Genomic DNA, 19,364 nt, shown 5'->3' with positions numbered 1-19,364 from the left:
TTGAGGAAAATATTCATTTTTCAGCTCTAAATAAATTATTAGGAATTTTACGGAAAAGACTTATCCCAAAATTACTAAAAAGTTCCAAAAATTTTTTGGGTACAGCATTAGACGATTATCATATTATTAAACTGAAAGATTATTCCACAGAAGATATTTCGGGTGAATTTATTTACATGGGTTTGTCAGTTGGTCTCGAATTTTACATTACTGTTTTTCATGAAGGAAACATTGATTTAATTATCAATATTGATGGACTTCCTTTAACACGATCGGGAGGAAAATGTTTTTGGCCTATTTTATGTAAGATGCATTATGTACCTGATATTTACCAGCCATTTAGAGTAGCCATCTATTTCGGTAATAGTAAACCAAAGTATTTATCACAATATTTACAAGAGTTTATAGCAGAATTAATTACAAGAGGATGGTATAAGGCTTTTCCAAAAAACCTTTATAGTTACATTAAAATGTTTCGTTGCGTATACTCCAGCACGATCTTATCTTAAATATACTAAAGGTCACGGTAGATATAGTGCATGCGAAAGATGTACGATATATGGAGTTCGGGATTTAACAAAAAAGACCTCAAAAGTAATATATCCAAATGTTAATTATCCAGCAAGAACAAATAAATCATTTCGTAATAGGGATGATCCTGAACATCACATGAAAAAGCCTTCTTTAAAAAAAATCAAACCTGCAATAGATATATATAATAATGTTTATTTCCTTATTTGGAGTACACTTGACTTTTCGTTTCCAGTCATTTCATTTACATAATTACATTTTTCTACTTCTACATTTATTACTACTTTACTTTACTTTACTACCTTACTACATTTTACTTTTTTCAATCATTACTTCCACACCTGTACATTCCATTTTCCATTTTTCTTATATTTTTCCTTATTCCCTTTAAAATTTCAACCCAAAACCTTTCCTTCCATTCTACTTTCTTTATACATTCTTTATGCCACTTATTGTACTCTTAACAATCTCTAGACCCATGCAAATATTTCCAATTGACATTTTACAATTTTCCTTTCTTCTTTTTACATTTTCTCTTATTTCTTCAAGCCTTCTTCTTCTTCCTTTACCTACAAACCTTACAAAAAATAACGCCTTTTTTCCGCCTTTTTGCACGCTTTTCTTAAAACTACGCCAAAAAAACACGAGAGAAAGAGAGAGAGAGAGGTCGCATTCACCCACACCTACATATCATGCCATACTTTTCTCATTTATTCATTTTGGACCCTCGCTTCCGATGCTTTATCTTTTTACCTTTTTCTATATTTAATTTTGTCTCCAATTTTTTTTTCTTTATCCATTCATACTTTCATTCATACCCATCCCTTCCCTGTGTTGTAACCCAAACCCCGTTACAACACGATACATGACGCAGGGCATTTCGGAATAAGTCTCTCGTAATTAAATAACCTCGGAGGATGCAAGATCAGCAACCTCCTTAAGAAATTAAATAATAAAAGAAACACGTGCGAGAACTTATTGCCGAAATCGCTGAGGTTGCATTCGCCGAACGACCGAAGTTCGGCATTGCAACCCGAGGAGGCCAAGGCCCTGCGTCACTATTAAATAACCGCGGCCCGTCACGGACGGGCAGTCGCATTATAGTCCGTACCGTAAACTGAGAGCGGTGATAACGAAAGTTCGGTCGCGTGCCTAGTAATAAGAAACCTCGCGGAGACGAGAACGCGTGACAACGCGAGGACGTGTGCCGAACCGACAAAGGGAGAACATAGGGAGATAAAATAGAAACAGTGTAACTAAATAAAAATCTAATCTTTTATTACAATATATTAATTATTCGCCCTCATCTCTCGCGGATCCCGAAGGACGGACCCCGTGCACCGGCCCCGGTGCAACAAAAGTGGTGGCAACGGTGGGATCCGCCCTCCGGGAGGCGCAGTCGCCTACTCTGCGACGGCGAGGACGATTTCTGGAACAAAGATAAAATCAAAGATTAGTACAAAAAATTATTGACGAGACAAGACGGACACAACAGTGAAAAAAGTATTGAGTCAGCAGTAGACTCAGTACCTGAAACCGTGATAAAAGAAAGGAAGGAAGAAGCGGCCAAGCAGTACAACGAGGAAAGCAACATCGCAGCCAAGCAGTGCGACAAGGAGAGCAGTATAGCAGCCAGCAGCAAAGCAGATCAAGCATGCGAATCACAGCGTTAATGTAAGTCCGAAAAATTTTGTAACCGACCGACCCATGTCGGATAGCGAATTAGAATTACAACGCCGCGTTGCAAACAATTCGTGGCTACACAGCCAAGCGGCTAGACGAGCGTTACAGCCGACACCGGTGCGACCATTGCGAGTCGCCATAAACGCATTAAACGACATTAGAAACAGGGTACGCCGCGTGTTAGAATACGAAGACGATCCCGCAACAGAAAGCGAGGAATCCGTGAATGTTATCACGCCGCGCGAATTTGATTTTGGCGAAATAGACGACGCGCTATTAAACCGCGGAGACGGAAATATTGCGCGCCGTACACATAATCAAATACTCGCAGACACCCCGAGCGACATTAGCGGTATTTCGGACAGGGGAGAATTCTCGTTAACGTCATACGATAGTAGCGTGTTTGATCCCGCGGAAATTTTCGCAAACAATTTAAACACTACCCGCGAAAAAATGACACATAATTACTCATTGCTGGACGGAGCGGTTGGGGGAGTACCGGAGATACTCATCGACAGAGAGGTAAACGCGTTGCGAGAGTTACATACCGCGACGCCACACCCGACACAACGACAAGAACGATTATTAGAACAAGTACTCGAAAACTTGCGGGAAATGAATTCCCGAATTGTTCGCCTCGAACGTCGACCAAACGAAAACCGAGAAACGCGGGGAAATCAAGAACTCATCGAAGGAAACGAACGCCCGCACGGAGAAGTACAAAATAGACCGACAGATCCGATATCTACATTTAAACTTAAGGACGCACGAGCAATGATTCCGACGGTAGACGGAACAAATCATGCTCAAACGAAAGAATTTTTAAAGGCATGCGCGTACGCCGCGAGACATGTCGCACGCGAAGATACCGAAACGCTGTTAGAAGCAGTACTCTGCACGAAATTGAAAGGCGCCGCGCTATTAGATTTCGACGCAAGAGACATCACGACGTTTGACCAATTCCTAAAAGAATTCGAAAAAACATATTTGAGGAAAAAGGGAACTTCGCGTTTACAAACAGAAATGAGCTCGTTGAAACAAAAATACGGAGAAAGCGCGACTACATACGGACTACGCGTACAAAAAACCGCGATGGAATTATACGAAGCGATGACGGATGAAGAAGAAATGAACAGCGAACAGAAACGGACGGTTTTAAAATTAATACAGCGACAAGCGTTACATTATTTCCACATGGGACTAACAGACGACATTAAAACAATGGTCCGCTCGCAACATTTCGAGACGTTAAAAGACGCAATAGAAGGCGCAGTGGAAGAAGAAAAAATAAGGATAACGAAATATAAAGGCACGTATGAGAAAACGCGAACAAACGAAACGCACGAAAAACCGCGATCGTCAAGCATTACATGCAACAAATGCGGGAAAGCAGGGCATATAGCACGCGAATGCCGAAGCAGCAAACACATAAACGGATTCAACTTGCCGCGAGCCGAAACACGTGCGAGAATTAATAACACAGAGAAATTCTGCACACACTGCAGAAAGCCAGGACACACTCGAGACGAATGCTGGTCAATGAACGGACGGCCAGACACGCGATGGCAAAGAAAAGACAACAGACAAACAATACGCACAAGACAATCACCCGCGATAAACATAGCTCGCACAAGTAGGAATAGAAAAGAAACCAGCCGAAGCAAGGAAAGCGGAAGCGAGAGCGAAGAAGAAAGACAGAGACCAAGAGTGATAAGAGCGGCAAGAGAGTATCAAGTTGCGAACATAGCGACGAAAGAAGTGAGCAACGGATTAAAACTCATCACGCTAGACGTCGAACAAGCAAAAAAGGGAAGATTAAATTTATTGGTGGATTCAGGAGCAACAATCACACTAATAAAAGTAGGAAATTTAAAGGAAGACACACCGATAATAGAAGAAAAAATGGCATTAACGGGTGTCACAGGACATAAAATCAATACGATAGGAAAAATAAGAGCAACAATTAAAATAGGCAGGAAAAATGTAAAACAGAAAATGTACGTAGTAAGAGACGATTTCCCGATCGAGTACGAAGGAATACTAGGGATAGATTTTCTGACAAAACAACGAGCATCTTGCTTGCACGGAAAGGAGCAGATAGTAATAGACGGAGTAAAATTTAAATTACATCCGTACGAAAAATATATACTACCCCCGCGCAGCGAAACAATACTCCGAGCAATTACAAGTCAGAATCAAGTAGGAGTAATTAATGCGGAAGAAACAAAACCAGGAGTATTCATAGGAAACTGCCTGGTAGCACCAAAAGATAACGAGTGCCCAGTAAGTGTGCTCAACATGACAGAGGAACCGATGGAAATACATACACCGCAAGTGGAGATAGAAGAACTGAGAACCATCAACTCCGCAAAAGTGCTGACGCTGAATAAAAGAACCGACAACGAAACGATACAGGAGCGCAGCGAAAAACTAATGAAGCAGCTAAGAACGAATCATCTAAACAAAGAAGAAAAAAGGGAACTCGAAAAAATATGCCTACATTACTGTGACATATTTTATTTAGAAGGGGACGCACTAACATACACAGCAGCTGTCAAACACGAGGTAAATACACCAAACGAAAATCCGCCAATAAATAGTCGCCCGTATAGACTACCAGAAAAACACAAAGAAGAAGTAAATAGACAAATAGACAAAATGTTGAAAGAAGACATAATTCGCCAGAGTAGCAGCCAATGGAACGCGCCTATACTGGTAGTACCAAAGAAAGTAGACGCGTCAGGAAAAGCGAAATTGAGAATAGTGGTAGATTTCCGAAAAATCAACGAAATTACAATAGGTGATTCATTTCCAATACCAAATATCACCGAAATACTAGATCAGCTAGGAAACGCGAAATATTTTACCACATTAGACCTTGCATCTGGGTATCACCAAATACAAATGAAAGAAGAACATAAATGCAAAACAGCATTCTCAACACCACATGGGCATTACGAATTTAATAGAATGCCGTTCGGGCTAAAAAACGCCCCCGCAACGTTCCAAAGACTAATGAACTCAGTACTAGCAGGATTACAAGGTATCAAGTGTCTAGTTTATCTGGACGACGTAGTGATATACGGACCGACACTTGAAGAACATAACAAAAGGCTGACGAGCGTATTTAGCAGACTAAGAGAAAATAATCTGAAACTCCAACCAGACAAGTGCGAATTCCTACGGAAGGAAGTATTATTCCTAGGACACATAATTACAGAAAACGGAATACAACCAGATCCAGCAAAAATAAACGCAGTAAAAACTACCCGACGCCGAAAAAGTGAAAGACATACAAGCGTTTATAGGTCTGGCAGGATATTACCGGAAATTCATAGAAAATTTTTCGAAAATCGCGAAACCACTAACAAAACTGACAAAAAAGGGAGAAAAATTCGAATGGGGAATAGAACAGCAGAACGCATTCGAAATATTAAAAGACAAGCTAACGACAGCTCCAGTGTTAAGTTACCCGGACTTCACGAGACAGTTCCTGGTAACAACGGATGCCTCAGATTATGCAATCGGAGCAATACTATCACAGGGAACGGTCGGAGAAGACAAGCCGATCGCTTATGCCAGCAGAATTCTAAATAAAGCGGAACGAAATTATAGCACAACGGAAAAAGAACTGCTAGCAATAGTATGGGCGGTAAAACATTTCCGACCATACGTATACGGAACAAAATTCATGATAATAACGGATCACAAACCATTAACATGGTTATTCAACGTAAATGATCCAGGCTCAAGACTGATACGCTGGAGATTAAAATTAGAAGAATACACATATCAGATAGTGCACAAAGACGGAAAGAAAAATACAAACGCGGATGCACTAAGTAGAAACCCGATCGAAGAAACCGAAATAAATAAAATAGAAAACGAAACAAAAAAATATTCTGAAGAAGAAAAAATGGAAATATTAAAAGAATATCATGACTGTCCATTGGGAGGACACCAGGGTGTGAAACGCACAATAAATAGAATAAAACTCAACCATAATTGGCCAGGCATGAACAAAGAAGTGGAAGAATACATCAGCAAATGCGAAAAATGCCAAAAGAACAAACTAAGCAGAAAAACGAAAATGCCGATGGTAATAACCGACACGCCGGAAAAGCCATTCGAAAAATGCGCACTCGACATCGTAGGACCATTAACAGTAACAAACGCAGGAAATAAATACATCCTAACATTTCAAGATGCCTTAACGAAATTTAGCAAGGCAATACCAGTACCAAATCAAGAAGCAGCAACCGTGGCGAAAGCATTCGCAACAAAAATAATTTTTGAAAATGGAATCCCAGAAAAAATACTAACAGATCAAGGAACAAACTTTGTAAGCGAAATGTTCAAAAACATATGTAAACTATTGAAAATCGAAAAAATACAGACAACGGCGTATCATCCGGAAAGCAATGGGGCACTAGAGAGATCACATCGAACTCTAGCGGAATACCTAAGACATTATATAAACGGGGACCAAACTGATTGGGACGAGTGGGTACCGTATGCGATGTTTGCATATAATACAACACCGCACACAGCAACAGGGTACACACCGTTTGAATTAGTGTACGGGCACCAAGCCACACTGCCGACGGCACTGGCAACGGCACCAAGGAAAACGTACACATACGACGACTACGCGCAGGAACTAAGGGAACGATTACGCGCATCAAATACAATAGCGAAGGAACATTTAAAAGGAGAGAAAGAAAAATCGAAAACAAACTTCGATAAGAAAACAAGGGAAAGAAAATTCAAAATAGGAGATCAAGTCCTATTGCACGATGAAACAGTGAGAAGAGGAAGATCAAAGAAATTAGAAGCACAATGGATAGGGCCGTACACGGTCATAGAAAAATGCGGAGAAGTAAATTACAAAATAAAAGGAGGCAGAAGAAGCATAAGAGTGCATGCAAACAGGCTAAAGGCTTTTGTAGAGCACTAACAAAAAAAAAAAAAAAAAAAAAAAAAATTTTTACTTACCAGAGTGCATCGGATAAACAGCACGAGTCTCGCCGTCGGGACGTTCCTCCACTACAATCAACAAGTTCGGCAGAGGGGTGGGACGGTAGACCCGCGGCCGCACAGGAGACACATCCCGCACCAGACAATCATGGCAACGCAGTGCCATAAATTCTCGCCGGCAAGTGGTACAAGCCACCCACCGGCGAGAAGATTCCGCAGCGTCGAAAAGAATATCAACAGACGAACTATAGAAAATAACACAAGAATAAGTAAAAACACAATAGTTCCCGAAGAAATAAAGAAAAAATCAAAAACGTACGACATTATAAAAATTCTACGAGAAAGAAACTTAGGGCAAGAAAAAACAGCAAGGAAGTTACTGACGGACTGACGGAACGGACAACGAGACCAAGAGACAAATCCGACGCGATATAAAAATGCATATAAAAATTTCGAGAAGTGCAACGCGAAACCGCGCGAACACAGCAGAGAAAAATTATAAAGACTTACCTCGTATCATAATACACTGTCGCTCCCACGAAGAACACACACACACATAACAGATAACACACACGAAAAGAAATAAAAAATTAAAACCGCGGAAAAAGTCAATCTGAAAGAAAATCATCTTTCAGAACAATAATCACCGTGACGCTGGGCGCAAGCGACAAACCGCCGGAGATAAGCTCACCGTACACGGTAACGCAGTTCGTACATGAACCCGGACTATACTACGAGAACGTGGGACAATTGCAGCTATCAGACGCGTCGTGGAAATTAGTAATAATAACAAAAACGCAGGAATTAAAAGCGCAATACGAAAAACTACAAGAACGGGTAAAAGACGGAGAAAAAGCGTGCGAAACATATAGCGGAGAATTACTTAAGGATAAATGTAAATACTTAGCAGAAACAGTACGATCCCAAAACGAAAAATTAATAACAGCGATAGAATTATTAACGACATACGAAGCACAAAAAACAAAGCGAGGATTAGTAGACGTAATAGGTACAATAAGTAAAAAACTATTCGGAACAATGGACGCGGACGACGAAAAAGTAATAAGCGAACAGCTAGAAATACTAACGAGAAGACAACAAACATTACAACATGTAGCAAAGAATCAATTAAAAGTAATAAACAGTTCGATTGGTCACATACAGGAATTAGAGGAAACAATAAAATACCATGAAAAAGTTATAACAAACGCGACGAAGCTATTAAGCAAAAAAGTAGACGGGGTAACGGGACAAGTAGAAATGACGGAACATTTCTACATACTAAGAATGCTAATAACAGATTTACTAACAAACGTGCAAGAAACGATGGAATTCATAGCACAAACGAAATTGGGGATAAAAAACACGCGAATGTTACCGGTTAGTAAAATAATAGAAGAATTGAAAGAAGCAACCGCGCACCTCGAAGAAGGGACGTATTTCCCTTCAGAATAAATACAAAAATTGGAACGCGATAGAACAATACGCGGAAATAAGCGCATATAGTGACGAGCAGATGATAGTCACGATAATAAGATTCCCGATAGTAGACGACGCAAGATACGAATTAAAAAGAGTAACACCGTTTCCTGTATTGGACAAATCGAACGAAAACATATTTAAAATAATAGAAATAGAAAATGAATACATAGCAGTAGATAGAGAAAATAATAATTACCTAACATTAAAAAGAGAAGATATCAGGCAATGTGTAAATAACGATAATACATATATATGCGAACAAAGCATCCCGGTATACCATACCAGGGCAAGCGCACCGTGCGAGGTAAGAGCGATTACCGAGCCAGCAAAAAAGCCGGACACGTGCGTAACGCGAGAAGTTGCATCAAGAGCAACAGTATGGATAGCAGTAAGCGAACCACAAGAGTGGATATACTCCACGACAAAGGAGCAAACTATAGAAATTCAATGTAGACATAGACCGAGTAAAAAATTAGAAATAAATAGAACAGGAATAGTAAAATTAAGAACAGCCTGTAAACTCACAACAACAGAAATGACAATAAAAACAAAAAACACGATAGGAGAAAGTAAAATAGAACGACACGTACCGACGTATAATTTAACAAACATAGAAACAGAACAGGGCGAAAAAACCGACCCAATAATGAAGAAAATAGAAGAAATAAGCCGCGACAAGGTAATAAAAAACCCGAACGAATTAAATAAATTAGGGGTAGAATTAAGTAAAATGGACAAACAACTAGACGGAAATGTAATATTAACAAATAGAATAATCATGTATACAACGGGCACAAGCGCCACAATAATAGCTATAATAGCGACCATAGTACTAGCAATAGTAATAGTAAAATTGTACAAAAAGAAAAAGAATAAAGTAACCGAACAAATAATCCTACCCAACGAAATAAAAAGAAGAAAAAAGAAAGAAACGCCGAGTGTAAAAACACCACGACCGACGGTGATACAATTGTAAGTAGAATAAGAAAACATATTGTAAGGAAGAAAAGATTGAGGTGTATAAACACACTCAACCTTTTCTTCCCCTAGGGGAGGGATGTTGTAACCCAAACCCCGTTACAACACGATACATGACGCAGGGCATTTCGGAATAAGTCTCTCGTAATTAAATAACCTCGGAGGATGCAAGATCAGCAACCTCCTTAAGAAATTAAATAATAAAAGAAACACGTGCGAGAACTTATTGCCGAAATCGCTGAGGTTGCATTCGCCGAACGACCGAAGTTCGGCATTGCAACCCGAGGAGGCCAAGGCCCTGCGTCACTATTAAATAACCGCGGCCCGTCACGGACGGGCAGTCGCATTATAGTCCGTACCGTAAACTGAGAGCGGTGATAACGAAAGTTCGGTCGCGTGCCTAGTAATAAGAAACCTCGCGGAGACGAGAACGCGTGACAACGCGAGGACGTGTGCCGAACCGACAAAGGGAGAACATAGGGAGATAAAATAGAAACAGTGTAACTAAATAAAAATCTAATCTTTTATTACAATATATTAATTATTCGCCCTCATCTCTCGCGGATCCCGAAGGACGGACCCCGTGCACCGGCCCCGGTGCAACACCTGGTTTTTTCCAATATTTCCAACCATTCTTCTCCCTTTCCTTCCTCTCTCAAAATTTCTTCTACTACTTCCTCCCAATTTTTCCCCTCTCCCCAAACTATATATATACATTCTGTCCATACATGTTCCCATGTTTCTTCCTTTTCTCCGCACATTCTGCATTTTCTTCTTTCTTCACTTTCCCAGTATCTATATCCCTTCATTTCATTTCCTAATCTGAATTTTGCCATTTTCATCCATCTCTCTTCCTTCCATCCCTTTTCAAATACTCTAACACCCCTCTTTCTCAATTCTTTTATAAAACTTATTGAATCTTGATTTTATCTTTACATCTCTTTATTTTTCAATTAATACTATATACTCCTTTATCCTCTTTTCCACCACTTCCTTTATCGACCAACCCATTTTTTAATAATATTCTTCCCTTTCCTTTTTCCATTTTCCTATTGCCTTTCCCTCCCTTGCTTTTTCTTCAATTTCCTCCCAACACCACCTTGCTAATTCTCCTCCTCTTCCTTCGTCCAGTCTCATCTCATATTTCCATGCCCACATTCCAGCTTTGCCTCTTAACTTTTCTCTTTGTAATTCTTCTCTTATCATATATCCCGGTACTTGCCTTTTTACACTTAATAGCCACCTTAAGTACCTGTCCTGCAGGCTCTCCACTTCCTCCCTTTCCCTCCATCCCCATATTTCTACTCCATAATTTGTCACAGACCATACTAGTCTATCCAACAACCATATCCTTCTACTCCAATCTTTTTCAAATTCATTCCTCCCCAAGCCCCAAACTTGTCCCATTACCTTTGCCGCCTTTTTAACCCTTTCTCTCACATGTTCCCTCTGGTCTCCATTTCTCGTGACCGTATAACCAAGGTATTTAAAATTCTTTACTTCTTCAATTTCCTTTCTCTTCCAATTCCACTTTACCTTTTTCCATTTTCCACCTCCTTTCCAACATCTTAATATCTTTGTTTTCTCTACATTTACATCTAAACCCTTTTTTCCACATATTCTTCCAAAGTTTTTATCATGCCCTTCATCCCTGCCTCATTTTCTGCCACCAGAGCCACGTCATCCGCATATGCCAATGAGAAATTCTTTTTTCCTTTAATTTTAATTCCACCCCACCACCTTTTTTCTAATTCCTCATCTATATCTGCCAATAAGACTGTAAACAAACTCGGGCTCAGCGGACACCCCTGTCTCACTCCTTTCCCAGTCCAGAAACTCTCCCCATCTTTATTTCTCACCCTTACCTTACATACCGTTTCTTCTAATATCTCTTCACATCTTTTTACCAAACCTTCTCTTACTCCTTTTTTCCTCATAGCTTCCACTAGCTTTCTTTTGTCCACGGAGTCAAACGCTGCCTTCATATCTATAAATGCTATCACAATTTTTCCTTCTTTCTTTTCAATCTTTCTATTAATCAAAAAATTCAATATAAAAATCTGATCTATCATTCCCATTTATTTCCTAAAACCCGCCTGACTCAGCGGTAATATACTTTTATCCTTTATATTGTAACGGTAGCGTTTCGCCGTGTCGCGGGGGTTGCCGGATTGAGGCTCGCCGAAGCCTGAGTTCGTTGAGACGACGATGGACCAGGCGGTTGGTCGGGGTCTGGGCCGAGGTTGCTCGGGCTGGCCCGAGAGGCAGCGGTCGGGAGCGCCCGACCGCGGCAGTGCCGGCGACTGGTTGTCGCGCGGCGGATCCGTTACCTGACGGGAGCGCCCGTCCGGGGGATCGCGTGCGGGCGCGAAGTGCCCTGGAGGTGGCGGCCGTCGGGAGCGCCCGACGGCGGCGATGCCGACGACTGTTAGTCGTGCGGCAGGCTCTAGGCTTGGACGGGAGCGCCCGTCCAAGAGAACCGAAGGTTGTCCGGGATAATCCGGAGAGCGGCAGTCGGGAGCGCCCGACCGCGGCGATGGCGTCGGCGGTATGCCGTACGATAGATCCTACAACCTGGACGGGAGCGCCCGTCCAGGGGATCTCGGTGGTCCGGACTAGCCGGGGGCGCCGGCGGTATCCGGCCGCCTCGGTGGTGGAGCCTCGGGAGCGCCCGAGGTCTCCAGGAACCTGAAGTTTACTCTGCCTTGGGAGCGCCCAAAGCAGCGGAAGACTCTCACCGGGAGCGCCCGAGTCGGAGAGTACTAGAGAGGGCTTCGGGAGCGCCCGAAGCCTATCGGATCTGGAGGACTAGTGTTCGTGACGAGGAGTCGGAACGGACAAGGTGCTTGCTCTGCCGCGAGTTCGGCTTATATAGCCGCCGAGATGAGAGTGGGGGGGTTCCCACTCTTACCTCGGCGGCGTGCGCCATCGTCGGGCCGGTGGTCGCCCGCCGAACCTTGCTTGGCGCGTTCGGTCCTGTTCGGGTCGGTGTTTGCCCTTAGGGACGGCGTCTGCCGTCTAGTGGCGGGGCCTAAGCCCTCGCCACAATATCTTTCCTTAATCTTTCAGATAACACCGGTGCATAGACTTTATACGCCGTTTGCGTCAGTGTTATTCCTTTGTAATCCCCCACCTTTTCTTCTTTTCCTTTTTTCAGCACGGGTACTACAATACCCTGTCTCCATTCCTTCGGCATTCCACCTTCTTTCCATACTTTTCTACAAATTTTCCATAATCCTTCTTTCACTTCCTCTCCCCATTTCCATACTTCATTTTCTAAGTCATCACTTTCTGCTGCTTTTCCCTTTTTAATCCTCTTATCGCCTTTTCAAATTCTTCTCTTTCCAGCTCTTTTTCTTCATCATCATCTTTCCGCTCTTCTTCCAGATCTCCTCCTATCCTCTATTTCACCCCTCCCCCTAGCATTTCTCTGAAATATTTATCCCATTCCCTTAATTCAATTTTTTCATTTATTTCCTGCTTCCTCTTCTTTTTCTTATTTATTATTTTTCATACATCTCCTTCCGTCTTTACTGCTTCTATTTTCTTTTTCCATTTATTTTTCTCTATCCCCTTTTTCTGTTCACATAACTTCTTATATATTCTCGTTACCTTCCTATACTCTTCCCTATTACTTTTTATTCTTCTCCATTTTTTTAGTTCTTCTTTTACTTTCTTTTTGCCTTCTCTGCATTCTTTATCCCACCATACTTCCTTTGCTTGTTCTTTCCTATCTTCTTTTCTTCCATTTATTACTTTTTTAACCCCTTTTATCTTTTTACATAATCCTTCCCAGCTTTCTCTAATTTTATCCTTTTCTTCTTTCAACTCTCCATATTTTTCTTTAAACAATTCTCTCTCCTCTTTATCCCAGTTTAATCTTATCTTTTTTTTTTTCTTTACCTTTTTTTCCTCCTTTTTCTCTCCTCACACTTTTTTCTAAATTCACTATTAACGGAAAATGATCCGATTTTATATCCTCCCCTACTTTCATTTCCCTTATCTTACTCTTTGATTCCACATCACTTATTACATAATCAATCACCGTGTTACCCCTCCTCCCGCATAAGTCCATTCCTTTTCTTCATCTTCTTTGGTACATCCATTTAATATTCCCCACTCCCTTTCCTCTAAAAATTTACAAAACTTCCTTCTTTCATTTGTTATCTTTATATCCTTTGATTCCTCTTTTTTTCCTCTTCATCATTTTCTGCTTCCTCGTCCCATAATCGCCCCTCCTCCCCTGTTCTTAAATTAAAATCTCCTCCTATTAGGCATCCCACACCTTCCTCCTTTTCTTTCATCCACGTTACTATCTTCTCCAGTATCTTATCCAAGTCCCCATTTACATATATTCCTGCAATTTTCCACCATCTTTTTCCACTTCTTATTTTTAATCTTAATACTCCTTTTTTTTTATCCCTTTCTAAAATTTTTTTCCCCTCTAATTCCTTTCTCCATCCCATCACTATGCCCCTTATTGCCCTTCCTTTTTTATTAATCTTCTCTGCTCCTTTTACTTTCCATTCATATCCTTTTGGCACAAGCATTTTCAACTTACTTCAACCTCTTGACTGTATCCATGTCTCACATAAAAAAATCACATCCCACTCCTCCAGTCTTTTCCAGAACTCCTCATCCTTATTTCCTAACCCCGCCACATTCCAGAATCCCACCTTCATTATTCTTTTATCTTCCACTGTATTTTTATTTTTTTTTCTTTTTTTTCTTTCTTCATCCTCTTCATAATTTAATCCCTTTTTTTCTTTCCCCACTTCCTTTTCTTCTTTCTTTATCTCTCTTTCTCCGCCCGTTTTTAAAAACTCATATTTGCCTTGTCTTCTCTTATCCTTCTCCCTTTTCCCCCTTTCCCCTCCATTTTTTTTATCACTTCATATAATCTTAGTTTCTCTTTTAAATCGTCCCACACCAAAAAATCTTTTTCTACCCACAGTTTTTTATAACCTATTTTCACTTTCTTTCCTTCCTTTTTATATTTTTCTGCTTTCCTCTTAATGCACCATTCTACTTTTCTTTCATACTCCGTTAAATCATCCCCTATCCATTCCGTCTTCTCCTTCAATTTCCCTTTTCCCCTCATAATCTCTACTTTATCCTTAAAACTTTTTAATTTTACCCAAGCTATACTGTAACCCCCCTTGTTAACTTCACTTATCTTATTCACATCCACTATCTTGGCCTTTACCCCAATTTTCTCAAAAATTTCTTCCACCTTTTCTCTCAATGCCACTTTACCCTCCTCTTTTAACTTTAGTCCTCTGATGATTACATTATTTTTTCTCCATTCCTATCTTTCTCTCTCCTTACTCATTTCCATCATTCTTACTCTTTTCTCCAGGCTCATCATCTTCTAACCAATTTCTTCTGCCGTATCTTCTGTTCCTTTTCCCTCTTTTTTATTTAATTTTTTTTCTAATTCCTTCAATCTTTTATTCAATTTTTCTTCTAGCATTATTTTTTCCCTGTTCCACATTTTTTTTAATTCCTACATCTCCTTAATCTGCGCCTTACATTCCTTCACTTCCTCCATCTGTTTATTTAACTTTTCGAAGCCATTTTTTACCTCTTTAATCACTTCCTCAAATCTATCTTTACTATAACCTTTTTCTTTAAAGTCTCTTTCCTTCCCTTTTCCTTAATCACCTTTCACTGGTGATCTTCCAATCTTGCAACTCTTCCTAAAACCTTGTATCTCTATTTTTTCTTCCTTATCTTCCTGCTTTTTTTTCCTTTTTTCACCCATCCTAAATGCCAGTTTAATTGGCAAGCTATTCGATCTCTCTCTTCCTAGCATTTCCACTCTAAGAGGCCTTTCTAGCCTTTTTTTCTTCACCACTTTCAATTTCCTTCTTCCCTTCCAACTCCGGTTCCATTTTTTCTTTTTCCTCTATTTTCTTTTTTTCACTCATTTTTACTTTATCTTTCCTTTTTCTAACCTACTTACTTTAACTGCTTTACTCTTTCCTCTTTAATCCTTCCTTTGTTCTTCTTTGTCTTACTGTCTCAATTTTTTTGTCTCACGATCGTACACCTAACCTTCAAATATTCACACCTTTTACTTTTCTATCTAATTTCCTTTTCCTTCCCCGCCCTTACTTCCCTTCAACAGCCCTCCTACTTTACCTACCCCTCTACCTTCTACACTATAGCACCCCTTCGAAACACCCTTTTATTCTATCCTTTCCGCCCTCAGAACATACACTTACAGAATCTCACGTTTTACTCATACGCTATCGGAAACGAAAGTCAAATTTGCAATAGATATAACTACTAATTTTATTCTCGATTTTATGCACTTAGCCTGCTTAGGTGTAATGAAGAAATTACTAGAGATGCTCATGTATGGCTCTAATTTAAACCTCAGATTATCTCCAATCCAAAAACGAAAAATTTCGCAGAGGCTTCTTTCTTTACGATCGCAACTTCCGTCAGAGTTTCAAAGAAAAACCAGATCAATTTTTTGTGTTCGTCAATGGAAAGCTACAGAGTTCAGATTTTTTTTTTGTATTGTGGCCCTATTGTTTTCCGAGGTATTCTTTTTAAATATTTATACAGGCACTTCTTATTACTGCATTTTGCATTCAGAATTTTATGTTCCGATCGACTTGCAATACAATTTAATGCTAAAGCCAACAAGTGTTTGTAAAAATTTATTTTGCTTGTTCCACAGTTATATGGTACAGAAGCTCAAGTTATAAATATACACAATCTGTGTCATATAGCTGATGACGTTCTTGATATGGGGTGTTCGTTAAGTAGAATTAATTGTTTTCCATTCGAAAATACTCTAGGCAAAATTAAACGGACCCTTCGAACTAATATTAAACTATTAGGTCAAAATTGTCAGAGAGAGTATGAACGAGCATCCCTACTAAGAAAACAAGTCTCATTTCCAAGTAAATTTAAAATTTGCAAATTTAAAATTATTGATTCTATTTTACATATCATTAAAGTAACTATTAATTTTCCGTCTACAATTACAACAAAAATTCCAAATAACGTTGTTTTATTAAATAATAGATATATAATGGAAATCGAAGTAATGTATGGCTCTGAAGCAACAACAACAGCAATTTCCATTTCTGGAAAAGTATGGACATCAAAACAAAAAATATATTCCTTTCCTGAAAAATCAACTGTTGTTGAAACGTGGGAAATTTATTCAAAGCCTTCCAACAATTTCATCTATTTATTTAATTTCGTGGAACGAAAATTAATAATGATGAAACTTGTAATGAAACAACGAAGACATCATTTCGCATGTCTCTTCTGCACACTTAATATACCATAATTAAAAACATCTATTTATTATAAATTTATATTGTATATGTATTTATTAGACTATTTACTTGTAACAATAATAATTAATACATATTAATATTAAAATTTTTCATGCCTCGCAAATACACTTTTCATAGTTATTTTCTTTTTATTAGTTCCTGTAAACTATATTTTCAAAAAGGCTTTATATAGGCTAAAACTAAGAGATCCTATATTAAACTGTCGTGGAAAAAAAGTTGTGACCGAACTGGGCCCTTTATGGATTACAACTAGGAAATCATATATTAAACTATCTCGGGAGAAAAATCATAATCAAACTGAGCCCTGTATGGGCTACAAGTAATTCAACATTAAAGTGTCCTGGAAAAGAAGTTGTAACGAAATTGGGCCCTGTGTTGGTTATAGTTAGGCATGCCCAAATTAAAAACAAAAACTAAGTTCTAACTAGGTCCTAAATGGGTTTGAGTTTGACAAGCCCTTATTTTGGATGCCTTAGTAATGCCCATACGGGGCCAGTATTAAATATGGAATACCCGGATAAATTTCTACACGAGAGTCCAGCACGTTCGTGCCCGAAGAACGTGCAGGTCACGTAATTGGCTCCCCTCGCTCCATCCATCTGTTCAAAAAATTATTATCTAAAACATTTTGCGCGCAGCGGGAAAAGTGAGGCGGACTGCCGGCTTGATGAAAAATCATATTTTACTGTAATAAAATAGGAACGTCCTGTAGAAGTACTGGTACAGTATTTTTTTAATCTGCGTAGATTTTGCCATTAAGACGTGGAGGGAGAAAGAACGGCCCAATCTGAAACATGTCAGCAAAAATTTTACTAATTTTATATGAAAATTAATGAAACGAATTTCTACGTATTATTAAAAATACTTACAACTCTACTTTCTATTACTCCTGCCCATACATTAACACTCCAACGGATTTGGAAGGCGCACTGTCGAATGACCCGTGGGTTTTCGTGAAAAAAACAAATATACGAGAATTTGTTGCTAATTTGTTGCTCCAAGATAGTGTGAAAACATTTCCGAAATATTACATTGTTTGAAAAATTGTCATTGATTCTCGATTTTTAGAAGTATAAAAATTTTAAACCATACAATATTTCGGAAATGTTTTTACACTATCTTGGAGCAACAAATTAGCAACAAATTCTGGTATATTTGTTTTTTTAATTTGGTCATTCTATATTTTTTTTTATTGTGGGGGTGCTACCTTGACGTCAAGTTGGACCCCCCAATTTGAACATAATTCCTTGCTAAACGCGTTGAGCAACAAAATTAGGAATTCAGAAAATTTAGTGCTATTTATTTGCTAATTTGTTACTTTATTCCGAATTTTCTGAATATTAATTTCTTAATATGCGCTGGTAGGGGTTCTAACTTTATAGACATGTAGTTATCTACAGATCAAGACAGAGCCAAAAATTTTATACTTTCAAAGACCTTTATATAAAAGAGGCCGTACTAAACAACAGAACAGATAGAGACAAAAGAGCCTATTAAACTTGCCAAGTTTCTGATTTTACAAGTTTTGTTATTAGCCATACAACGTGTCAGTGGAAGCAGTTTCCGCCTGCAAGTTAAAAGAAATGCAATGGATTGTCGGACCAAACAAAACATAAAGTTCAGATACTTTCATCTTGTTATTAACAAGAAAAAGGATTTGGTTTAATTAATGATGAAATCCAAAAATTCCAGCAGGTTAATAAATGTTTGCATATTAGATAAGCATTCTATATTAGAAGAGCCAAATAGTAAAAATCGTCCAAGGTAACAAACTGCAATCCTTTTTTACGAAGAAACCCGACCACCAGTTTGATCAATTTTGTGAAAATAAATGGAGCTGTAGACAAATCAAACAATAAGACTGTAAATTTAAAAGTGACACCTTTTCACTAAAAGCAAAGGAACAAGTAACACTAGAGAAGTCATACGGCGATTTTCCTAAAACTTGGCATACAAGTAGTTCATGGAAAACTATTAGACACGTATTTTTTTATATCGGTCCAAAAGCCGTTTGGAGGGTAGAAATCACTCTTATTGACTTTCAGGGTTGGTTTGACTATTTTATAAATTATTTTGCAGCTTGTAACCCTAATTATTCTTGAAAAACAGTTTATCATTGTTTTTTTTTCTTAAAACCTTGAAGATGGTGGGAAAAGCGTGCAGCGAAAATTTTTGTTCAGTAGTTTTTAAGTAATTGCGAAAACAAATGTAATTTTCCGTTTATTATGTGATTTAACATTTATTCTCTGACATATAAGTAAATACCTAAACGAGCCGCTAGACAGCAACTAGGTTATTAGATTTCGCGCTAATAACTTCAGAACATTAGAAGAATAAACGCAAGGCTAAAGATCAATTTGTCACTCTGTCATATAATAGTTTGTCAACCAG

At 39.0% G+C, this 19,364-nt stretch overlaps 1 protein-coding gene across 1 annotated transcript; it reads left to right on the top strand.

Annotated features, from left to right (window-relative positions):
- The first annotated feature begins 2,128 nt into the window (after positions 1 to 2,128).
- On the top strand, positions 2,129 to 8,646 carry LOC139102704 (uncharacterized). The gene is made up of 2 exons (XM_070656812.1): positions 2,129 to 2,205; positions 7,827 to 8,646. Exons 1-2 carry the CDS (start codon positions 2,186 to 2,188, stop codon positions 8,644 to 8,646), a joined length of 840 nt encoding a protein of 279 aa, XP_070512913.1. The 5' UTR covers positions 2,129 to 2,185.
- The last annotated feature ends 10,718 nt before the right edge of the window (positions 8,647 to 19,364 follow it).

Source organism: Cardiocondyla obscurior, linkage group LG05, assembly GCF_019399895.1.
Source record: "Cardiocondyla obscurior isolate alpha-2009 linkage group LG05, Cobs3.1, whole genome shotgun sequence".
NCBI lineage: Eukaryota > Metazoa > Arthropoda > Insecta > Hymenoptera > Formicidae > Cardiocondyla > Cardiocondyla obscurior.
This window is presented reverse-complemented; position numbering and strand designations above follow the sequence as displayed.